Genomic DNA, 25,656 nt, shown 5'->3' with positions numbered 1-25,656 from the left:
AGGCGAGCTTCCCTATCACAGGGCTGCCAAGCCCCAGAGGAGACAGCACCTTTACTGGCGACGACAGCAGAGTTAGCAATGCAAAGTTCCTGCGGGGAGCTTTGGAGATCAGCTAATAACGAATCTGCCGCTACAGTGGATCTCAGTAGATATCGTGCCAGGGATCCTGTAGCTTTGAGCAAAGCTTTGCAGAAATCCCATTCCCAGGTTGTAGACAGATGCAGAGCCTCAGAGGGCAAACTGTAAGAAGATGCTGGGATGCTCAAGAAGATTCTCAAGTTGTTTATGGGCTGTTGAGCTACACTGTGTGCAAAAGCAGGCTGAGCAGAGCCAACGCGGCTTGAGCTAGACCAGGTAACATGTTATAGGTCTGGTCTCAAAGGACAGACCCTTTCCACTGTCAGGCCAGAGAACTGAGCGAAGTTTGAGCTTCTCCAGCAGTGCAGGCTGCACCCAGCAGCACACAGGCTCTTGGCATCTGGTAGAGAAGAAAGGTCACTTTTTACCAGGATAAGAAGGGCTGGCTCTGATTTATCCTTGAGACAAGAGGAAGATCCATGCTCAGCCTGTGCTGCTGCAGATGTAAAAAAGTCACTTGCAAGATCCGGATTAAGTGTCTCCATAAATTCAAGCAATTCCGAGGCAGCAACTGCCTTGCTGGGCTGCTAATGGGTGGCATGAATACGTCACTGTGTCTCAGTGCCACGCTCTAATAGGACGTTTTCCTGGCAGGAAGCATTCACTGAACCCGCTTTGAACTACAGCAGGCAGCAGAAAGGGCATTCAAGCAGAGAGACATTTGGAGAAGAGACACAGCCAGCTTCTCTGAACAAGCCATTTTTCCCAAAACAGCAGGGACTCCATCCCAGAGTCCCAGCTGGTTTCTCTCCAGGCAGTAAGACGGGGCCTGACAGAGAGAGGAGCCTTGAATCAGAGTGTTGTAGAAAGGATGCTCAGCCTTCAGGAGGGAAAGGCACAGAGTCCCTCTGTTCTCCGCTGAAGAAGCGGGAGGGCACGGTGGGATGCCTGAAGCAGGGTGGGACTGAACTGGGCACAGATCTGTCTACAGCCCGAAGAGCGATGCATCCAGCCTCTGTGCCTACCAGGATATCCAGGGCTTCAATATTTAGGACACGTTTTAAAGCTTAAATCCAGTTTTGGGTTTAAATCCATCTCCTTTCCTCCTCTGCTCTCTGTCTTTCTCGGTATCAGATTTTACCCGTCTCGGCATTGCTGCCGCAGCACCCCAGCACCCTGCTAACCTAAACGCTCCCTCCCACAGCAGAGAGCTGCTGCAAAAGTACCCGCAAGCCTTCATTCTTGCAAGAGCTGCAGATTCCCTTTGAGAAGCTATTAAGCAGCAGTCGAATAGAGCAACCTTTCATTGACAAGTCACTCGGCCCTTTAAACGATCTCCAAATAGTGTTTTCTTTTTATTGCTTTCTGCAGTTTAACAGCCTTGATTTCAAGTTACTTTGGCTTACGATAAACTCCAGATCTATAACGCTTCTATTCTCTCCCTCTTTGGTCTCTCTCGCCCACTTCTTCTTTATGTTTTTATTAAAAAAAGATCCAGGAAAACAGATAGCAGATTAAAAGGAAAACAAATTGAAATGGGTCAAATATATCTTGCTTAGATGACAGCCATCCCATTAGATACTTTTAAACAGGACAAATAATCTGTTCAGAAGCACAAGTGGGCTTTTACATTTATTCTAAATTACAAACCAAATGATTGCAGCCTCAAATGGAAGCACTGGCTAATTGCACTAATATCTCACTAATTCCAGCACCAAGGAATGGGGGAAAAAGCTAACGATTTTCACCATTTTACCAACTATTCATTTTAGACCAAGGTACATTATGCAAACTCTGGGTTGAGCTTCCTCTCCATTTTGTGATCTATGACAAGGACTGGAATTCCAATTATTAATAATGGAGGAGCTATAATTATTCTAAGGATGGGTACGAGATAATTATAAGCCATAAAAACAGCTTTCATATGCATACACAATTCTCTCCCCACGTCTAGCAGAACCGAAACCTATCTGCAGACTAGAGATACGCTGAAGTTGAAGACAAAAAAAAACTCCATCCAGAGCTACGCTTCTGGCAGTTCATGAGTGCGAGGCCGCAGCTGATAACACAAGCCAGAAACAGGCAGCTGCCCAGTTCTGCCGGGCAGGCAGGGGCTGATCCGAATCACCCCTACTAGCCGCAGCCTGTGAGGGCTGTATGGCTGCACGAGCCGTCACAAGGAGAGCCGGCTGGTGGCTCTCCTTCAATTCAGGCCACTATCGTCACTGCCCCTCTGGACCAACCCTGACCCGTGTCCCACGTTTGAGGTACGTGGATGAATCTCATCCTGTTGGGACCTCCGTCTTCCCCCAACAAGAGACAGCAGAGCTTTGCGTTAGTCCCAGCGCCTTTAAATCAGATCCCAAACCTTCTGAACAAAAGAGTCAAGGTGAGATTTGCAGCTCAGACTACAAAACTTTTAAGTTCTCACCATCCATACTCCCAAAACTCAAGGCTTGTCTTATGCTGACCAACAGCCCCACAACATCCACATGGCTTTTAGAGAAAAATCTCCTGCCTTGGATTCAGACAGCCCTTATCTGAGCAGATTTCTACAGCCATTACCCAGCAAATACGATTTGCTAAGCAACACCCTCTCCCAATTAAACACAGAGCAGCACTCGTTGCTATGTGGAGCCGCAGCTCTGCAGTAATGGCTGCTGGTATTGCTGTGCTTCGTACAGTGAATGGAGACGCCTTGAATGCAGAAAACTACAGAGATCGGGTTCTGCTTCCAGCCACGATGCAAACGGAGGGCGGCTGCTGCCAGAGATAACTCCAGCACAAGCCCCTCTCCTGGCACACCAGTCAGTGTTTGCATCTACGGCGGCCGATACCGAGGAGACTGCCTGCAGATTAAGGTACACATTTTAGCCTCGTGCCTGTCCCTAACCGATGGCGTGGATGCGAGCAAAGCAGAAAGCAGGGCTGTAAGCCAAGCTTATAACCATTAGCTGGTGCAGGAGGAGGACGCTGCACCGAGTCCTTCTTCTGTCCCTTTCACCACCCAACCTTGGACACGAGGACGAAGCCCACCCTTCCCCTCCACGCAGTGACAAAGCCGAGCACGGGGTCCACCCTGCAGAGATGCCACCTGCCCACTGCATGCGAGGACACGAGAGCCAGCGAAGTACCCGGAAAGGGAGGCGAGGGGAGGGAAGGGAGCTGCCCTGCCCCGCTACCCTGCACGCAGGGAGATGGTTGTAGGCACCTTCCAGCAGCCGACGGCTGGCGGGAACAGGTGGTGAAGGAGAGGGCTGACACCTCTCAGCGCTTAATCGTTCCCTTTAGTAGCTTTATGAATGGCAGCCAAAAAGTGCCATAATTGCTGCAGTGACGCTTGCTAATGACTCGAGTTAGATCTGGCAAGAAGTCAAAGGCAGGAGAGAAGAAGAAAAATAGCAGGAGCAGGATTGACATCTGAATACCTGCCTTTGACCACTGCAGAGGCGAGCGGAGCAAGCCCAACTCGGGACCTGCAGCTATGGAGAGGCAGGGACCGAGCACAATAGGTGAGCAGGGAGAGATTTTACAGCGCACCCCTTGCCTTCCCTTGGGAAGGGAAGGGAACTGAATGTTGAAAGGAAGAGGGAATAGAAAAACGAGCCCCATTTTTCAGGTTAGTTCAAGATCCTTGTTCTTGGGGGACTAAGACGACCCATCTCATAGATACCCCTTTCTACTCCAAGATCACCTTGAGCCAGGGCAGCACAAGCCTTGGGGAAAGCAGGGTAACTCAGCTCGCCGCCAGCCTCAGCATCACCTCCGTTGCATGGCACGTGCCTTGGGACATCCAGGCCGCAAGCCGTGGCTCCCACTGAACCGCCGCCATGGCCAGGGGAGAGTTGTTCCCGACGAGGAATCCAGCCCCTCGTGAGCAAACAGCATGCTCCTCCTGATTACGTATCTGTTTCTGAATGTTAACAGACAGTCGGCAGCATCTGATTGAGTGGGTTATTAGCAGAATGAAGACAGATGGTGGAGGATTAACTCTAAAGTGTCTTTATTGCAAGGCCGTCATTACAGACAGCTCTACCTCTCTCTCCCTCTGTCTACAACTGTCACCAGCTTAATTTCACCCTACAACTCACAGCCGCACACCAAACAGCGATCCCAGCACGCAGACGAGGCAATCGTCAATCACAGCAAAGGGATAAGCGTACAGCAGCCACGCTGGAGCAGCGCCTTCCCACTCCCCAGCCCACATGCATCCCCAAATCATGCCCAAATCCAGCACCTTTCCTGGTGCGGGCTTCACAGGGGCAATAAAGCAAGAGGCAAATCGCACCCGATGCAGCACAGCAATGCCAGCTGCAAGGAGAGTGCCCAAATCGTTTTTGCCTTGCACATCACCAGCGGTGCCGGCAGCAGCCCAGGCCGCTCTGTTGCCTTACAGCTGGGAGAGACATCAAGACCTCAGCCAGACCTCTTTTTTCATGACACAAGCTGATGTACGTTGATATGAGGAACTGATATGCGTTAACTAACACTGACAGAGGCAAGTTCTGGGATACTTATTTTGGCTTCTCGCCCTGGAGGACAGCTCAGCCAGAAGAGCCCGCATCTGCAATCAGCGGTGTTAATGGGCATCCATCACTTGCCAGCTGGTAAACAAACAACATAATGCTACCAGAGACCCTTGCTGGGCATGGCCACAGGGCATCTGTAAGCCACAATATTTATTTTACGCTGCTAGGAGAGGTTGCCACGCTGGTCTGCAAGTGCCCAGCCTGGATCTTCTCCATGGAGATAGCCAAGAGAAACACTTTCCCACCAAGAAGTGATTCCTCCACACCGACAAGGCCTCCATCTAAGTCCTCTTGTGCTTCTCTACCTACAAGCACGTTTTGTAGATGTCTCCATTAAGTGACAGCAAGGTTCTAATGATCCCTGTAATTACCCATTTCCACTACGACGGAGACCCCACACCTCATAATTATCCCATTGCCCCACTGCCTACCTCTGCTTTCAGTTCCCTCACCTACCCTGTAATTATTAATAGGGCTATTCATTAGCACCATCATGCAATAAAAAGAGGAAAAGCTCTCACTTGGCAAAAATGTAAAAGGGAAGCTGTCTCTCTCCTTATCCCTGCAAGGTAACTGGCCCAAAGAGTCTGGCTCAGGTGCTTTGGGCAGGAAATACCTTTGCTGTACCTCTGTAGATGACCAGACATCTGAAACCCCCCTTGGCTCACACGCCATACAGCGTGGATCTGCGCTGAAATCCACCAAAAACCCGGGAGGTTGGAGGGCTGCAATTGTCATCCAGAACCGCCTCTAGTGAAAACACAAGTCCTAGGTGGTCTTTGTAGCCATGGAAATCCCTCGACTTTGTTTTTGGCAGATTGAACCTTTAAACATAATGGTCCGGCAGCCTGCGGGGGCCAGAAACTCGCTGGCTGCACAGCATCAGGCAGGCACACTTTGTTCCCTTTCCGACACAAAGGCTTTACTTTTGGCCTTTCATATTTCTTTGTTCTCTCCACACAAAGCCATGTTCAGCCTGAAAAGGGGGCTCACTTCGTAGGCGGATGCAGGCTTTGAATCCACCGGGGGACAGGAGCTTCTGTGAACGATCCCGAAGGATCGGCAGGATGCCCAGGTGTGCCCGTGGTCCTGCCGGCTCTCAGACACCCTGTGAGCATCCCCGGGGTGCTCCTGCCCGTCTGAGCACAGCCACAGGCAGCCTCTCCAAGGGGCTTGAGGGACAGGAAGGTATCGAGAGAGAGATCGCACCTTCTCACAGCACTCGGATGAGACTCTGCCATCCATTCTCCCAAGGGGCAGCCCCTTCCCGTTAAAAACATACTCTAATCAATGTTTAAAAGCATGTAGTAATTAACAAGCATGAGGTGAAGTCTTGTGAAGTACTTTCCCAATGTTATCAGCTCAGTATCAGGGCTCCTGGGAATATGAAGGAACCTTTGATCTTCTAACTGATATTTGAGCCATAAACTTGCCTCCACAAGAGTTTTACCCCGTGAAAGCTAATGCACCTTTTGCTCTCGTGAAGACAAGGCTTCCTGCAAGAGCAGACACCCCCGTGGCTAACTGCTGGCAATACGCCATCCCACACAAGCAAAAGGAAGCACAGTGGGGCAAGCAATCACACCCTTTGTCCAAATTATTTCCAAAGCCCCCCAAAAAGATTTAAATCCATGTTTGGATCAAGTTTGCAGTCCCCAGAGTAACCTCACAGCAGCCACACTCTCCTTGACATACCCTCAAGACCCTCCCATCCCGCAGGGCTCTGGGACCTTTAATCCTTCTCTGATCCAGCATTAATCAGAGATGGTGGTGCACCAGGGATTGCTCCAGAAAAAGAAGCCAAGCAACAAAGCTACCAGAAGCAAGGATGCCAATTCTTCCAAGCGTAAATAGTTTTTGTTTAGTTATTATGCTTCGTAATTATTTATGATATTTCTATGGATTAATCAATGCTCATAAAGTACTTGGGGGATGACTAGAATATAAAATAGGGAAGTTTTAGCAAGATCTCTGCCAGAGTGCAGGGGTTTGACAAGCAACAGAATGGCGCATCTGAGAGGTGCAAGGGCACTGAAAACTGGTACTCGGAAGGTGTCACGGTGAGGCACTACCGCCCAACTAGAATAAAAAGACTAGATGCAGCAATTGCTGGAAGACACGCGACAAATCCTTTCCACAGAAAAAGACAGTGGATTTTGGATGTATAGAACTAATAAGCTCCTGCTCTTCTCTTGCAGCTTCATGCAGGGGGCTTCCCACATCCATGCCCACTAAGATGTTTCAGAGATCAAAAGGGGAAGCAGGATTTTCTCCTCGGTGTGAACAAGAACCTAGCACATTCCTAGCGGCGGCACATCCACATCCCTTGCAATGAGATTGCTAAAGAGGAAGGAAGAATAGAAGGCGAGAGAACTGCTCACCTTCAGTCATCCTGCGGTACTTCTCCTTGTACATGAACCCCAGTACTAGGCAGCATCCTCGTCCTGGGAGCCCCAGTTCTGCAAGAGAAGAGAGAGCGATGTTAGAAGACTAGGCTGGGGACAAGAGCAAGCACACGGGGATGCTGCAGGGAGCAAATCCTGCCGGTTACACCGTTCAGGTAAAGCGCCAGCGAGGCAGGCACGCAACTGAAGTCTTTGGACAGCCTCACAGAGCTGAACTTTGCTGGGGGTCCCAAACCAACTGCTTCCAGCTGCTGCTGCGCTGCTCCACTTAGCCACGTATATCTAGAGCCAGGAGGGTCACCAACCCCTCCCTTGCCCATTTCTTAAGCGCTCCTCTATACCAAGGAGAGGGAATGAGCCGCATCTTCCTCCACATTAGCGTGTTGCAACAATATGGACTCTTTAATCCCTTTCTCCCTTAGCGGGCAGCAAAGCAAAATGGGAAACGGCCCTCAGAAGGGAAGAGAAGTCTGGCTTGAGGCATCTCACTCTTTAGAAGCGAGCAAGTGACCCTACAAGCAGCAAAGTGCCAGAGGTGAGGAGGCGCATGCCTTTGATGCCTTGATTTCTTAATGGGGCTTTCTGGCTACTGGTAACAAACAGAGAGAGATCTGAGCACGGGTTTTTCCAGAAGTAGGCTGCATGCACGCGTGCTCTCCTCGTGCGCGTCTCGGAGCGGCAAAAAGCTCTAGTTCTTCAAACAAATTCTCCTGTGTCACAGTGGAGAAAATTAAGGTACCATGTCCCCAATGCTGCCTGCGGACCTGCAGAGCTCCTCGGGGGGTTCTGTGCTCTGCAGAGCCCTGCTGATCAAAGCCCCTTTGATGTTTACTTAATGTGTCTGTGGACTCTTTAGAGCCCCCCTCTGCCGAGGAAGGAGCGCTCGGGATTGTCATGAAGTTGTGCTGCATGCAAGAGGGGAAGGCAGCGAAACAGGAGGGTTGAGAGCGCAGCGACAGCTTTAGAGCAGAGCGAGCGCTGCCTGGCAGCCTTGGCTTTTAGCGCCATGATGCAAACTTGGGTTTGAATTGCAGAGCTGGACTGTGTCCAGAGGAAGAGGAAAGTTGCTCACTGCAGTGTGATGTCATGTGTAGGGAAGACACTCAGATTTATATGGGTATATATACCCAGATACGCAGTATCCCTCCCTAATACGGCTAGCTGCCATGGCATCCCAGCAGAGGGGTTAGCATCCTCCTCTCGCGCACAGTATGAGGCAGAAACAGAGCCTAAACCCAGAAAAAAAATGACCTCATGACACTCAGGGTACAAGCAAGACTAGTTAAAGCACTTGAATGTTAAACAGGGCTCCACACTGCAAGAAGCTAAGGACCAACAGCTCCTCATCCTAAGGCTCCCATCAGGGAGGACGTAAGCATCTAACCAAAATAAATCACACGTGTAATCCCGCTGAAGTCGATGCTCAGACAGAAGTAAGTCTCTTGAGATGCTTAGAGTAAGCTGAAATCTAATTGCCCCCCCTAAATCCACATTGCCACCTAAGGTAACGCCCCTGAGAGAAACAGGCATCTCCAGAAAGTGACTCACTTCACCTCCCCGGGATGACTTTGGGGGTGCTTGTAACTCTCTCATTGGCCATAAAAGGTGGGGACTCACTCAGATGTAGATGTCTAAAAATTAGACAAATCAGGGCAGATGAATCAGCTATCCGCATTCTCAGCCGATTCTTGAATCAGAGTCCTAATTAACAGGAAGAGGTAAACACCAACCACCTCCCATCTCAGATGCAAAGGTGGGAAACCAGCCCTCTTGCTCCACAGTACAGAGGCGACATGATCTACCGTCCCTGCACAGCCTACACAACAACTGCAAATACACTAAGAAAGGTGTCGACTTGCAGAGCATTAGATGCCTCTAATACTCCTGACTGCTGCTAGGGTCTAGCTGGTTTTAGCTGAAGGACATTCAGCACAGGTTGCCTCCCGTAGCACTGTCCGATAACCAGAATCGATAAGACCTTGCTGAACTTCGAGTGCGGTTTCCACAACACCTGTGAAAACAGACACAGTGCACGTGGCCGGACGGTTGCAGACCTGCCGATAGCTTCCCAAGCCTCCGGGGCCATTTACACGGAGCCTACGAAGCAGGCAAGAGGCATTTATGTCTTTATTGATAGGAAAGCAAAACTGCATCGATTCCTATTGAGCCTTCAATGAGCACCAAGGTATCAAAGCGTAATTAAACCCAACACAATTAGATTAGCGTCACACAAGGCAGCGCAGCCCACAGCGGAGTTGAGCAAGCCAGCGTTCCTATCTTACTAATTCAGACGTGCATCGTACATCCCGGCATGCACACGTGGGCCTGTTTGTGGATGCTGGCTGGGTTCTTCCCCGAGCACACAGACCTGGCATGACAGGGGCTGCCGCGCTCTCCGCAGACCATGACCACAAACATCATCAAGAGCATCCTGAATCAAAGCAGTGATGGAGGCAGCAATAGCTGCCACCTACTTGGGGGATGGATATCCCACCACTGAGACGTCCAGCTCTCACCTTCCAGTCGCAGGGAGCAAAAGCAAGGAGGAGGTCGTGCTTCAGAGGCTGCGGCAAGGGGCTACGACCCAAGGCAATGGCTGTGCTACCCAAGAGGTCCCAGTCACAACTCAGCCCTTAGAGGGAGGGAGGGAGGGATTGTCAGGGCTGAGCCACGTGGGCTGGATCCAGATGAAATCTGGGTTATTACCCGTCTGGAGCCTGGATCAGCGCACACCGGTATGGGTGTCTATCTTCCATTTGCCTCCCTGAGGGGTGCTATAATTAATGCTTATAAAACACTTTGATATCCCATGATGAAAGGAGCTATACAAGAGCACTGCCTTATAATAATTCATACCATAAATTTGTGAGGACATGCAAAAATCTTTATAGCTAAAGGCACCTTTAAATACTTGAGAGTGCCTTTAAAAGGTAAAATACTTCAAGATGACTCTGACGCCTAAGGATGTCTCACCACTTCATGGCTTTTAGTGGCTACCTAAAGCTAAAATAGTTAAGCAGATAGCTAGCATTTTAAATGTTTTAGCTTTAGGGGGCTGCTGAGATGCCACTGAAAACGGAACATTTTAACCCATACGTGTCCCCCACTCCCAAAACAAAGCCCATCCATTTCCTTGCAATTGATTTTTCCCAGCAGAGCGAAACTAGTTACAGTTGAAGTTTATCATCCCAGCCGCTTTGAAGAAGTGTGAACTTAAGTATCTTTTTTGGAAAATACATGGCAGAACCATGTTTTGACTCGCTCAAAAGTACCTGCATTAATTCACCTCAAAATGTGCAGAAGAGCCACTCATCAGACAAAGCACAAGCAAGTTCAAACCACACGTTGCCAGCATTAGCGGCAGCCAGTGACAACAAAGCAAAAGCAAATTAAAAGAAACAAGAGTTCAGGGTCTTCTAGAAAGGGATCTTCGTGTACAGACTGGGCAAGTTTGCTTTGAAAGAAAGATTTCTCTTTGCTAGCCCAAACTATGGAACCCTCCTGCTTTTTCCTCATTTCTCCCATCATTTGCAATTTCCTTACTCAATTTCAAGGCAATTCCTCCAGCTACAACTCAGGGAGGGAACTAAGTTTCTGATCAACCGGTGCAGTAAAGGCTAAAGCTGCAAAGCAGTAATAAAGGTTTATTAACACAATCATAATGTGTACTATTGTGTAGCTGTATTCCACCAGGAATGATAATAAATGTTTAATAGCCCAATAATACCTGTTTAATAATTTTTCAGCTCATCCTGTCTAATCGCAAGTTTATTAAAGAACGATAAACTTTATAATCGTTGTAAAGGCATAATTGCAATTCCATTGCTTATTTAATATTGAGTTAATTATATTACAACTAAGTTATATTTTCCCATACATATTAAATATCAATTAGCTGTTTTAAACTATTGATTTGTATTTAATTAACTATGCTATTATATACCAATTAAGCTCTTATAAGAGAAGCAGAAACAGCTGGTCTCTTAAATTAAATTTTAAAAAGTTTGTATTAACATAAATATCACGTTTCCATTTTCTCATGTTTTCCTTCTACAGAAATGGCAATTTGCTATCTGTAAATATTTTTTTCCAATTGCATGTTATATGCATGAGCTTCATTCTAAACTTTTGCTTTCCAGGATGGGGAATGGGCAGCCTCCATGCCAGATATCCTAGCGTCAGCGACACCAAAACATGGCGAATGGGACAGACAGAGGGTTGGAAAAGCCCCATCTCACCCGGGGATTGCAGAAGCAAAGAACTTGGGTGGGAGCTCTTGAAAGAGCATGAAAGTCTCCAAGGAAGGAAGTTCAACACCTTTCGCTTTGCTTCTAAGTTGGCCAGCAAGGGTGGTATGAGAAGATCCTACGTCACCAAATCCAAGAGTTTTTGATCACTTAAACACTGTGATGGAGAAACCTTATGCTCCTGCTTAGAAGTTTCCTGTCCTGATGGATAAAGTTGTCTGCTGTTGGATATCTCGCTAAATAAGCACATTATGGACAGAAAAGCCCAACCTCCCAAGTCTTTCCGCGTTCTTGGCTCCACCGTGTCTAGCGACGATGTGTCCCAAAAGTGAAATGCGTGAAGGAGCATTTTCTTCTTCGTTTTTCAGCATCCTGGTTTCCAGGCTCAGCAACCCTCTTTGCTTTTCTCATGCAGATTTCCTAAACATGCCTGTGACCTCTTCTTCAGAGGGCTTTGCTCTGGGCGCCCATAAAGCAAGCTACATCCTTCCCCTCCAAGTTCTCCTCCTGCCGTGAGTGCTGGAGTCAAGCTTCCTCCCTCGACGTCATTTGCATCCAGGAGCGTTGCCGAGCAATCCAAACTACTGCCGCATTTCGGCAGAGAGCAAATGGATCCTTCGGCACGTAATTTCTATATTACACCGTTAAGTCTGCAGAGCAATCCAAGATCCTTGGAGATGAAAAAAGCTATACAAATGCAAGTTATTATTAAATCTGTGCCTGGTTAATTTATAAAAATGTATTAAAAAACCTAAGAGGCTTCCCAGATGAGAAAATGAGCACATTACTGTTTGAAATATGAATGAACCAGAGATCAGTGTTAAATGCTGTAGTGATACTGTATTTTATTCTATAGTGCTCTGCAGAAAAGTTGCATTTATAAACCCATTTATTGTGTTATGTACTTGCAAACCACCTTGTCATCCTTTTATTGCACAAATAAAATCTTAAAAGCAGAGGATTAGTTGAGTGTGTCCCTGTGGGACCACAATCTGACTTTAAAGAATCCATCAATGAAGGAAAACAGATGGAGCAGAGGTGTTTGCCAGCTCACTGCTCTGCGATGCAAAACACAACTGCGCGGAAGGGCTATTCTCCGACAGTCCACAGACCTGGAAGTCCTGTTCGTATTAAAGAGAGAAGGCACATACAGCAGAGCTTGCAGAAACCAGGCCAGTCTTCTGGTTGAAGACTTCCGAGTGGCAAAACCTCCTCTCTTGCCGCTGCACAGGGCTGAAGACCACCTTGGGGAGGACAGCTCAGCTTTGCATGGCAAAGGAAAATTCCCTGAAATTGAAACCCTGTGAAGCACCTCTGTTAAGACCAAATTTGCCTTAAACAATGCTGGAGAGGCACGTATCTGCAGCTTGGAAACACCAGCATCACCAAAACAAGCCAGCCCCGGTGCTGTTTTCCCTAAGGGGAATTTCTGGTGCTGAAGGGTGAAGGTCTGGAGTGTCTTTAAAACTTCTACCAAACATTCTTTTGGGTTAAAAACCATAATGGAAAATGACAGGAAAACTTGGGTGTGCTTATTTTCACTGAGCCTGTTTCAACCCAGTGAAAACACAGAGCCATCCATGACCCAGGAGGAGGCTCTCCGGACAGACAGCTTTGGACAGGCACATGCCTCGAAATATCGTAGGACACTGGCATCCAGCTCTTCAAGATGCCTTGAAAGGCCTCAGCACCAAAAGCTTCAAGGGGAAGACTAGAGAAACCAAGCAGTAAGCAGCTCTCCCCAAGAATGAGCTCTGCCCTGGTACCAGACAATTAAAAGTTGCTTCTTAGCAGGAAACACAACTGGCAGAAGGGGAAAGAAAGAAGAGGGATTCATGCTGCTGAGCAAAGAGAATTATTTCCCTGTGTTCCCTGGCTAATGAAGGGAAAAGAGGCACCTCCAAGTTGTAACTCAGCACTGAAGTGTTTTGAAGAGCTTTTTTTCTCTAGTGGCACCACAGAGCCTTTGGTCCCTAATGTTCAGCATGCTGAATCTGTATTCCCCACTCTCCCCCCAGCCCTCCATGGCCGGTGAACTTTTTCTGAACCTCTTACAAACATGTTCTATTTGGGGAGCATCCAGCAAGTCAAGAAGAATCCTCACAAACCTCAAATCCAGTCATTCTTCGGATTTTTTTTTTTTCCCCTTCCCCTGAAGTAAAGAAGTCTGGAGGAGCTGCTGTAGGAAAAACCGTTTACCCCAGAGTAAGGTGGCCTTCAGTACTTGAACCTTCTTGCATAAACAGCTTTCATACCTTTGCATGCACAGGTTTACACTAGCCAAATCATCTGAAATGCTTTGCTAAGGTGTCATGGCAGCAAGTTCCACAGCTTAACTACACCTCACATGCAGGAAAAATACTTTTCCCTGTATTTCCTGTTGTAAAAGTCATAACTTTCAAACAGTGTTTCTTTTATTTGAAAGAAAAACAAATAAGATGTTATGTAGAAACAGCATCTGTTTTCTTCACCACCAACAATAACAAGTCTACTCCTGTTTGCACTAATGAGAGCTCTGCTGGTCAGATAACCAACGCAGCCAGAGACTTCTACATAATCTTGCCAAAAACACACACAGGCCTTGGAAAAGGCCGGCGGGGATGCCCGCAATCACAAATCCTTGGGCAGTATCGGCAAAAAAAACCAGTCGCCTGCAACTTTGGATTACCACTTGCTCCCTCCACACCCTACTTCTGAAGGCTTCACCAAGAAGAGACGTGCGGCTAACTATCCACAGGAACGCCTCCAGGCCCTCTCCACCCCTGTGGGGTCAATGTTTCATTTTACAGTCTCAGCATGCAGGCGTAGCTCAAGCATTTCTCCCCAATTTACATAATTTCTACAGTATTTTGCAAGAGCTGCTATCCTGTTGCCACTTTCATCTCGCTTAGCTCAGACCCTCTGAAGCTCCTCGGCTTGCTACAGCCCTGGAGCTCGGACCCTCCCTGGGAAGACGTCGGTATTGTTTGGCGGGGCTACGGCCAATTCACCTCGCCGGTGGATTTGACCTGCACTTCAAGGACTTCCTCGGGATTTAATCTGCTTTTGACTACAGCCCATTGTACGTGCTGCTCCATTCAAGCCACAAAACACATCTCCTGTTTCAAGGCAGCAAGCCGCTGCAGGAAGGTCAGGAACAAGGCTTCAAGAGAAATTCAAGCAATACACGAGTACCTCCCCACGCATCCCCCAGTCTCTCCTTGATGCTTCCCCAGGTCAGCCCCTGAAACCATGACATGTCACCATCCACATCGTCCCACCAGGAGGGGACGGGTACTGACGAGACCACGTTCGCCGACTCCGACGAGTCGGCAGGGCAGCCAGGGCCATCGGAGGACAACCAGGTGATGGGCACATCTGTCTCGGTCGCACTCCAGTGGTTGCGTTGCACCAGCCGACACAGCCTACATGTACTCTACGGAGCTTCTCGTGTCCACCGGGGCGTGAACAGCAAGGGCAGGAGAGGCTAACCGGCAGTTCGAGCCTTGTCCCTCGCCCTGTCTGTCTGCTCTGCCTCCCCCAGGCATTTCCTCTCGCAAGCCGAGGGCTCGGATGGCCCTGGGCTGTCTGTCACTTACCCCCACGGTCTGCTTGGCAGCTCAGACCCGAACTTGCAGTCACCTGGGGAGCTGCCTGACAAGGTCTGCAGTGGCACCGATGCGGCATTACTTGTTCCTCCCTGTCCAGCCATCTTCCCCTTCTACCCCTCCCAAAACCAGGAGCTGCGTATTAACTCCATATAGCAGAAAAACAACCCTGTCCCACCAGAGAGGAAAGGGCGGAGGACACGTATGAAACCCATCACACCTTTCTGTAGCACCTCTTCCATTGCACTTGATGAAACAAGCTCTGTAGGGAATCAAAATGCCTTTATGAGGACATGCCCCAGACACTGGAAAAGCCCCAGACACCGCAGCACACGGGGTCCGTGCGGAACAGGGGCGGGCTGCAAGGGGAAGGGCGTTTGGAAGATGGATTGGGCCAGTCTAAGCTGGGGCGAGCCTTCCTGCTCCATCTCCAGGGATTGCACTGGCATCAGGGTGTGCTCCTACTTACCAGGAGGGCTTTCAACAGCAGGGATTGTTAGTCTCCAAGGTGGTCTAAAATCTGAATGAAAAAGCTCAGAACGAAACCGACAGGGAGAAAGAGACAAGATCCACGTATTTTGATTCCTTAAGAACACAGTGTTTTCTCTAAAGACCTTATTTCATCACCAAACACTCCAGTTTCTCATTTCATCAAAAGCCACTGCACTGTTCCTTGCTCCTGCTGTAGGACCCCTGCATGTCCCATCGCAATCCAAGCAACATTAGCCGCACACACAGCGCGACATTATCCTGAAGCCTGGTCGGCGCATCCTCATGTTGGATTAAATAACACATTCTGTGCTTTACACGCACGTCTAGAGATCTGCATAAAGCAGGAGGCATACCAGCCTCATACCCCACCCAGACTACCCCGTAACACCTCTGCTAAACTATGAGGAGAACGTGGCAATGGAAACACTTTGCAATGAGCCCTGGAAGTCCCCACGCTGCTCTGACAGATTGTGGACACATTGGAGAAAAATAATAATAAAAATAAAACCACAGCACTGTAAAGGTCACATCTATTGTAGTGCTCTGGAACAACAACGGCTTCTCACACCTCCCACCTTGAAAGCGTTCCTGGTTAAGCCATCCATTTTACAAGTCCAGAAAGGCGGAGGACAGTACAGGAAAGCACAAACCACTGCTACCCTTGGAAACATCCAGCAAACACAGCTACCCTCTGCCTGACTTAGGAAATCGCGGTCACTGCCTTCAAGCCCATCTGCCCCAGATCCATCAGCTCCTCCTGCCTCAAATCCTGTGAAGCCCATTGCCCCGCCGCTCCAAATCCTTCACACGCTGGACACCCTTGACAACTGCCCTGGCTCCTCCAAGACCGAGCAGCTGTGGCCCTTTAATCCCCTCTGAAGGCAGGGAAAGCACTGAAGCACAGTCGCGCTCTCATTTGAAGATGACGCGACAGTCAGAGGCAGGGAACCCTGTGGTCCTTCTATTACTGGGAAATCATGCTCCAGCCTCGCAAACGCCATTACTTCTTTGTATCTTATAATTAAATTGTATTTGCCAGTTACCTCACAGCACGGCTGCAATTCTTGCTCATCTGAGGCTTTTTTTTTTTTCCCCTTGAATTTCTGATCTTCAGCTTCTATTTTATTTTTCCCCTCCTTGCCAACTCTCAGCAATTTCAGAAAACTCTTTAGGCCGCCTTCCTGCTTGCGAGGCGAGAAGGGGGTAGGAGACCTGCTGCGCAGCACCATGCTACGCCGTCTCCTCTTGGGCCACCCACCAGTCCCGAGCTGAAGGAGACCAGTGATGTGAACAAGTCATCTTGGGTCAGACCGACGCACCCAGGTGAATCTCTATTTCCTCCTTAGCTATTTAAACCTCCCAGCAATTTGAATGGGAGCTGAGGCACCTAAACAGCCTGGGGAATCTCACTTATGGTGGTGTTACCAAACCATCACGGATGAGTAACTTGGCCAAGGCAGCAGCAATTCAAGATTAATCCCAGTTGGAGGTGCATTTGCTGCAGTCCTTGCTCTCTCCCTTCCATTAAAACTTGCTCGAAGAGCGCACGGTGCTAAGATGGAAGGGGCAGCAGGAAAACAGGTCCCTTCCCTCCGCCAACGAATGAGGCACCAATTACAGGAAAGGGGAGAAAACCACAGGATTTAAGGGATTATCTAATCATTACATTTCCATCCCTTTCTGCAGGAAGGTTGCTTTGATTGAGGTATTGAAGCTTTACAGTGTGCTGGCAGGGCAGGCTTTGGCCACGCTCAGCAGTAGGAGAAAGGAAAGTGAGCAGGCAAATTTCAGGCTGTGGGAGGCTGATTGCCGCCCTGTCCGGACCACGTTCCTTCAATGTCCCAGCGGTAGCAGATTCGGTCCCACCACGAGAAACAAATCCATCACCCGGACTGCTAGGCCATGCAGGCATCCCGCTACAACAGCGGCTGCAGGCTGTGCTACTTCGATTCAGCACCAGTCACCTCCCCTGGGTCCAGAGAAGACACTGAGCATCCACAACATAAATCTTTAATCCTGCAATACATACTTTGTCTCACGACCATCCCCGGTCCCCTTTTAGAGTGCTATCGGTTTCCCGATTGACCTGAAAACTCACAATTTCTGCAACTGGTCCTGCTGGCTGGATCTTCACGCTGCAAATGTTTTGCTAGCAGTGCTCACCAGCTTCAGCAAAGAAGCCTAGTAGTTCACACAACATTAAATACTTCCACTTCTGCAGATGCAATTATCACAGGCAAGAGGTAGGAAGGTAAACCAGGGAAGACCGGTATAAGGGAAGGACTTGGCACCCCGCTCGTGCCCTTACGCAGCCCAAAGCGTGCGCAAGCAGCAGGGATCTCGTATACTGCAGCCCCCCTCCTCAAGACATGCCTTGACCAAATTAAGCTCCAGCTCACAGTTGATGCCAATACACGCCTTTATGCACCTCCCCTGCTACTACTCCTCCTATCTGCTGCCAAACCCCATAACTTACTGCAAGCAGCTTGGCTTCCACTGCCAGGGGGCCATTTTCCCAGGGTTGGCCGTAACTTGAATGATACGTGAAAACAGCTCCCCTGCTTCCCCCAGTGTCAGCACGCTGCTCCCGAGCGCGCACTCTCTCAATCCCATTAAAAGTAATGGGGTGAGATTGTCCAGCCCATTACTTTCAATGGCTTAGTTTCAGCCAGACAGCCTAAAGCTCCCATATCCTCAAAATAGCAAGCAGAGTAGCTCCAAAACTCTCTGCTTCGTTATCACATCATGTATTCCAGCTTGCCAGAGTTTAATTGGAAAGACAGCCAAGCCTGCATTTAGGTTTGCTAATTGCTGCAGGAGAGACAAGTACTCCTTGCACCACTGACAATTATTTCCGTGCTCAGCAATTTTTGGTTTTTCAAGGTGCAAAGTTTTAAAAAAATAGTCCAAGTTCTTTTAAAAAAGAAGAAACATAGGCAAACACAGCCGCAGGAGAAGTACTTCATGAAAGCGTTGTGTGCTCCAAGATTCAGCTGGTCTTGCTGGTGCTGGAGGGAAAGTACAGTTGCAGGACGAGCTAGCTGGGGAGAAACATAGCTCTTGCAAAAAGCCAAGCACAAATCATATATTTAAGATGCATCACGGGAGCTGTAGTTTGAGTACTTCTGAACTGTAAGTCCAATAATACAGTGAGGGCAGAGGCAGGGCAAATATCAAAACGCTTTGCTTCCAAGACAGTTTGATATTATGACACGCTCGGAAAGCTGCGCAGCCCAACACCTTTCTTGGGAGCTTGAGAAATCCTGTTTCTGGTCTGATTTCTGACCTCGCCTTCTGCTCTGGTTTCATAAAAGCCTGGCAGAACTTGACCGTATAAAGCCATGTGCCCCCCATACAGCTGGGGAAGGGACACATTAGGGATGTACATAATGACATATCCAGTACACTGAAATAACAACAGCCGTCTCAATACCTGGCCCCAAAAAAGTGGGAAGAGCTGACTAGTTAAATGGTTGACAAAAAGAGAAAACTCCCCGCGCCATAAAACACCAGAAAGTTGCCGAGATGACACTTACAGCCAAGTGATGGAAGTTTTGAGCACAACACAGACTTTTCTTGCCTCTGACCTTAGCAAAAAGACTACAAAGAGCACCTCTCCTGTACTGAACCCCTGCAAGCTCTTTGCACGGCCTCCGCGGCCTCGATGCCGTGCCCTGTTGCAATGCCGAGTCTATCTGCTGCTGCTTCAAAGACGTTAACGTCTTGATGCTCACAGCCCCGTCCAATCCAGGACAGATGGTAATAAATTTTTCAGTGGCTGGAGCAGTGTGCAGCAACTGTGTGATTAGCATCTTTTTCTCCACTGCACATTTCATCTGTAAACTAAGATTAAATACCTGGAGGAAAAAAAGCCGCAGGAAGAGGGAACTTTAATATGTTTTCACTGCAGACTTCACACGAGTGAGCAAACAGCTCGGATCCGAGGTCAGGGGCAGCTGGGCGGGGGGGGAGCTTTCCCCCTGTACCGATTCCAGTTATCCAGTTTTCACAAAGATGCTCTTTCTGTTAGCACGGCTGTACCTTGAAATTCTTATGACCCGAGCAGCTGGCCTTCGAGCCAACTCTGCGAGGAGCAGCAAGGTCTGCAATCCCCTAAAAGTGAACAAGGGGAGGAGAACCGCTCCATTACCTGTCTGGGTTTGAACTCTCAACTCATTTAAACCAAACAAAACCTATTCCAGTTGCCTGTCAAGCCTCAGGGACCTCACTTCCCTGCAACCTCAGCCAGAGATAAAACAAGGGAATGAATTTCATGTATTGCACGGGAGATTAGGGATGGTGCCTGCTGTTGAGAAAGAGAAGAAATCATCAGCTACAAGTTCAGCAACCATCAAAACATTGTTTTCATCACTGCAACACAAGTACCAGGCCAGTGTTGCCAATAAGGCACCTCAGATGGCAAGCATTTTAGATCACCATTTTTTAAAAAACCCACACACAGAAAAAACCACCAGACTTTGTTTTGGATTGCATACTACTTATAGCCAGCAGACTACTGTTAGGGCTTGTAAACCATCCTTCTCAGTCACTACAGATCCTCTTCTCTGCCCACGCGCACAAGAAATAGCTTGCTGACTTTGCACTTCTCAAACGTTGCACAGTGCTTTAGTTTTGCTCACATATCGATGTGACCAGGGGATGCTGCACACAAAATGCTCCTTTTGGTGCAGCCTAAACACAACGGGAGAGATCCCCCTGCTCTTAGAGGGAAAGCCAACGAGATTTGAATGCTCTGGCTCCACTTGTAGGAAAATTTCTCTCGAGCATTAGCTTGCTTAACAAGAATCCAAACATGCCCAACAGGTAGGGCTTCAGGTCACCCACAGAAATATCCAACTTTGCTATTCTATCTCCAAACGTCTTCTAATAACATCAGGCTGTAATCCACCTTTCACCATTCATGGGGGTCTGCGCCTCCTCTCCTCACACTGAGCCAGGGGAGTGTGGCAGAACACAACTGACTTGCCTTGCATTTCCAAGGAGCAAGAAGATCTGCATTAGGAGCGCTGATGGATAGGCATGCCTTTCAAAGGACATTACACACCATTGTCGTAATCAATAATGTATTATTTCCTCTATGTTTTATATCCTCATGTTTATTATGTGTAAATAGGGATTTACAGTGATCTGAGTGTGTTCATTTAATGTAGCTGACACCCTGCATATGAGATCTGCCAGCCGCCCTCTCAGGACCTTCGGGAAAATGAAACGATGCTTCTTCCACAAAGCCATCTTTGTGAGAGAAATGGGGAAAGAAAGAAAAAAAAAAAGAATGAAACAAGGCCAAGGTAGAGAGATCAGAGACTGCGCACATGGAACAGAAAACAGAATAAGAGTGCCAGCGCCGAGATTCAGAGTGACGCCGGCATTATTGTGAGAGGAACGTTAAATATTACTCTCATCTCAAGTCCGAGGTGCTGCTTCTAGGAGGAAAAGGTTGGGGTGGGGGAGGAAACTTTTCCTTGAAAGGCATTTGCACACCTATGCAAAGTTCCTTCTTATTTGATCTTCAGCACAAAGAGCAGAACAGAAGCATATTATCCTTTGCAGCTAAAATGAAAAAATAAAGAGGGCTTTTATCCCAGATCCATTTATCTCAGGTAATAAATTCTGCTCCTGCCTGCAGCCAGTCAGTATTTTCCAGGTGGGTAGCTTTCTTCCTGGAAAAATGAACAAAGCAATCAAAATAATTTGCTAATTAATTTCATACTCTTTTTTTGAAGTCTAAACTGCAAGTTAAGACAAATCTGAGTAGCCTGGTGTGTTGTGTCAACATTTTGTTCAACAAATATCACAGCAATACTGAAATTCTTAATTGTCTCTTAAAAGATCTTAGCATACCTCCAGAAGTTACGTGGCACTTCCCAGAAGGAAAGCAACACCACAGTTAAATCTAACAGTCACATATGTCTTCTATAGGATGGTGACAGCCTAAAGGTCTCCTGACACCTTTCAGAACAGCACTATGGAAGTGCCTTTGCCTGTCCCGACAGCAGCCTGTAGCATGTTCATCCTGAAACACCTTGGGACGCGAGGACATGACCCTGCTCCCACCTTCCAGGCAAAGCCACCAGACAAAATGAAGCAACTTGGCTTGTTCTTAATCAGTGGAGCAGTTCAGAAGACCATTCAGGTACACGCCTGCGTAAATACAAGGTCTGAGCAGCTTTCCTGTGCCAGGTTATCCCAGCACGCCCAACGCCTGGGCCTTTCCTAACGTGTGCGCCCTACCTAGCATCCTCCCAAGCTCAACTTGGTACTTCCATTTCAAGAAAAGGAAAAGCGTGCCTCTGCACCATAACAAACCTCTAAGGCAAACAGCTTTCCTCCTGGCTCTGCCAAAAACTCCTCATGCAGCCTCATCTGTGTTATTTACTCACAGATTAGCTGGGAAAGAGCAGCAGCATCCTTTTCCTGCTTCCGAGAGGATGCAGGGACCACGTTTTTAGCACGCACGAGGCATTCTGAAGCACTACAGAGGAGCAGGAGGTTCTCCTCGCTCCCCGAGCTCATCTGCCTCACCAGGCTCCTGCGCGCTATTAAACATCTGCTACGTTCCACCTCAGAACTTCCTGCAACTCAGCAAAAAAACAAAATAAAGGAGCCCTAACACAAAAATAGATAAGTACCCTAAAATACTGGAGAAAACAGACAGGCACCCATTGGTCAACAGCTGTGCACTACTTTGGCATGGTCCCTCACTAGAAGACACTGCATTAGAGGAAGCAATGATCATCATCATTAAATGCCTTGATGGAAGCCAGGCATCTGGTTTTCAGCATTTAGCTGATGAAATAAATAAGGGTGCTTTTGGCACACACGGAGGGAACAAACATGATACGATCAGAGAAACTGGAGGGATTCCAACTTCCCTAATAGCGTCCCTCCCTTTTGCCAGCTCAGGGACTTCCCACAGGAGAGTCCTGCAGCACATCAGGCCACTCACATCACCCCCGGCACACTCTTTGGGCATCCAAATCCCCTCACTAAGGGGACTCAGCCCTCCTGGGGCGGGAAGAGAGACAACAATCTGTATTAAAGTATGACAAGCACGCAGAGACTCAAGGGCACAACCTGCTGCCCCGATTTCCTCAGCCCTGCTCTAAATGCTGAGGAACAGATCCCACTGATGCCGCTGCACCTTGAGCTGCTGCGGGGCTCAGACGGGAAGAGCAGAGCAGCTTTTCAGGCCACACACACACATTGCAGTCTGCCCAGATAAAATGTCCTTGTCCGAGACACATTTGCTGCCTGAGGAAACTCCTCCGGCTGTCTGGGACTCCGTGGGGAACCGTACTGTCACCCCTTGCCTGCAGCAAGGGCAGAAGGCCGCCCACCTCCTCCATCTAGACTTGGAGCAAGTCGTTACTCCGTAGCCCAGTCATTCCTTCCACCATTCGTGTCTCAGGGATGCATTCCTACCCTGCAGGATTGGTTTGCATAAACCACCAAAGCTAAGATACCAGGGCTATTCTATCCATTAAAAAAGGTGCACAGCCTCAGAGATGCTCATTTAACATATTTCTGCCTTCTAGATGGCTTTTACTTTTCACTAAACTGAAAACGCAGTACAATATATGTGACTGATTAGGCTATGTAATACAGTTCCCACACATTTAGATTAGAAATGATTATGACTTAAATAAAATAGCTGAACACCATTCTTATTGCCATCTATTTCCCCTCCGCCTCCTCTTTCGAATGCAAGACAGCAAGTGGGAGGCGTAGAGCAAACCTAGAGGAAGAATAGATACCAGGATCCAGTTCTTGCCCTGCATCTTGTGTTAGGGCAGCTGAGGCCTAGGAACGCAACTGCAGATACAAGGGATCAAGACAGCATCTTTCACCTCAATGTTCCTTAAACCTCCTCCCAGAGAAGCCCTTCTTCTGCAGCAAGGGGAGATATCCCCTCACCTGCAGGACAGCTTACCAAAGACAGGGGTACAGACGACTGCTGTCCACTCCACACAGACCCCACAACCACCCTCTCGGGCAGCACAACACAAGAACAGCTTTGGAAGGGAGGAGACAGAGATGCTTCATAACAAGAGGGCTGGCAGTTTCCCTAAGGAACATTCAGAAACGCTGCACCACCCTCCATCACAGCATCATGGCAGATCAGAGAAGGAGAAGGCTTGCCCTGGGCTACAGGACACTACACCGTGGCATCCTGAAGTCTATAACCTTAAAAGAGATATTCCCCTAGCTAGCTTTAAATGCTCCAGGTGACAGGGTGGGAAACATGTTGGTGACCACATTCCTGGAGGTCCCCCTGGCATGCTACAGGCAGGGGAACTAGAATACGCCCATCACTGCAGCCAGCAGCAGGCTGGTGAGACTTGGCAGGGCACGATGCAGCAGCACATGTCTGCATGCAGCAACAAAGAGGTTGGAGGGAACCGGACAGACGTGCTGGCCTCTCCCGAGGTTTATCTTGGTATTGCCAACCCTAGGAGAGGATTTTCGTCATTCAGAGCGACACGGGACTGAGGGAAGGAAGTGTATATTCTTTTAAAGCGACGTCAAGCATCACACCTTAGGTAAAATCTTAGGAAAGAAATTTATCAATCCACATAGGGGGAAGATGACATTTCAGGGAGATACGGGCAGCGTCACAGCTCTGCCGGGCCGCAGCAGAGAACAGGTTTAATGAACTTTAAATGTCTGACCTCAGGGGGACCCCGATACCTTGCTGCTCTCTAAGCCACTAACAGAGTGAAGCACACGGGCAGGTACCGTCTGTTGCAGATGGCGTGCTTTCGCCCTGCGTCCCCAAAAAGCCACCCCAAGCCTCTCCTCACACAGACACCTTCTACAGAAAATGGGTCCCATGGCACTTGCGCTTCCCCCATCAGCCTTGCAAGTACTGGCAGCTGCCCCACGTTACAGCATGTGATAAGCCCGAGGGAACAGCAAGGTCTTGGGTATATTTAGGGCTAGATTATAGCCCAGCTGACTGTGACTAACCTTCTGAAATGAAGGTCAGTGCTAGTACTTTGGGATGTGATTTTCTTCCATTTATTTCTTGATGAGAAAGTGATGGAGAGTATAATTACTGCTGTACTACTGCTCACAAGTTGCAAATGTCCTAGCCCAGGAAAAATAAAGACTTGGGTACAAGTGCTGTACGAAAAGAGGGGAAGAGGGGTGTCAAACAGTCCTCGCCAGCTCCCACTATGTGGGGGGAAAAGTTACCAGGCTATCATCATCACCCTGCGTGTGGGAGATGTTGCACAGCAGCTGAAGTGCTGGTGTCCTCGTAGTTATGGGAAGCAGCACCCATTGCCTGCTCTCAGCTGTGCTCACATGAACCTGCAATGCCCTTCTTAAACCTTCTCTGTGCAACCAAAGCAGCTCCAGCAATGCTCGACAAGAGCCTGTGCTTTTGAGATTAGAGACGATTGCAGCAAACCCTTGCAATCCTGCAAGACAACCCGATGTTGGAAGCGACCCGAAGTCCACCTCTCTGCTGCTACATGGTGTATCAAATCCAGGTGCTGCAGAGGGCAAACTCCTAAGCAAATCCTGCCGAGAGCTCAGGAAAACCAGAGCAGTCTCCTTCGAGCAGCAAAAAAAAAACAAACCCAAAAGCCAACCCCAAACAACCCTAAAACGCCTCCACTGTGGCTTCAGCAAGAAGCCACAAAAAGAGATGCTTAGTTGCAGGAGGTATTTCCACTCTGGCAGCCTGCAAGCACCCTGGGGGTGTGCTGAAATACTCCCCCCCCCCCCCCCACTCCATCCAGCGACCACCCCTGAGGAAAGGCAGCCATAAGGCAGCATCACACCTCAGGGCTCTGAAAATCAGAGAGAACACACAGCTTTTGCAGCAAAATAAACATTAATACCCTTCCTCGAGGGCTTTTAAAGGGAGGACGCTCACTATTTCCACACAGTGTTTTGCAGCAGGGCGGGAGAGCAGTACCTGTCCTCCGCTGCACAGACCTCAGGCTTCCCGCTGCAGCAGCCATCTTGTTTCCTCACCACAGCACCCATCTTATCTCCTCGCCTCACCAAAATATCACCATGGCCACCCCGAGCAACTTCTCCCTCAGCAAAGCTGAGGGGAATGGCGGGAGGAGCTACCTCAGGGCCCTCATTAGCTGAGTGCTGGCACCTGGGCCTAACGAGCACCCCAGACCCACTGGGCACATTCCAGCACCTTCCGCCCCTGGGGGACAGAAATCACCTCTGAATAACACCACCACAAAAATACCTGAGGGAAAAAATCACATTAAAATCAACAAATCCCCTTCCTCTTGCTGCAGGTGGCTGGGGGCTGAAGGCATCTTGCCTC

At 48.7% G+C, this 25,656-nt stretch overlaps 1 protein-coding gene across 1 annotated transcript in view; it reads right to left on the bottom strand.

The window, feature by feature from the left end:
• The window catches only part of KIRREL3 (kirre like nephrin family adhesion molecule 3), a 143,528-nt gene extending 118,170 nt beyond the window's left edge, over nt 1–25,358 (bottom strand). The window contains exons 1-2 of the mRNA XM_050911061.1: nt 25,285–25,358; nt 6,989–7,066 (exon numbers count right to left, since the gene is read on the bottom strand). Coding sequence (XP_050767018.1) covers nt 6,989–7,066; nt 25,285–25,330 — 124 coding nt within the window. The 5' untranslated portion in view covers nt 25,331–25,358. The remainder of the gene's footprint in view (nt 1–6,988; nt 7,067–25,284) is intronic.
• Nucleotides 25,359–25,656: the final 298 nt, after the last annotated feature.

Source organism: Gymnogyps californianus, chromosome 25, assembly GCF_018139145.2.
Source record: "Gymnogyps californianus isolate 813 chromosome 25, ASM1813914v2, whole genome shotgun sequence".
NCBI classification, from domain to species: Eukaryota; Metazoa; Chordata; class Aves; order Accipitriformes; family Cathartidae; genus Gymnogyps; species Gymnogyps californianus.
Note: the sequence above shows the minus strand (reverse complement) of the source record. Positions and strands in the feature narration are given on the sequence as shown.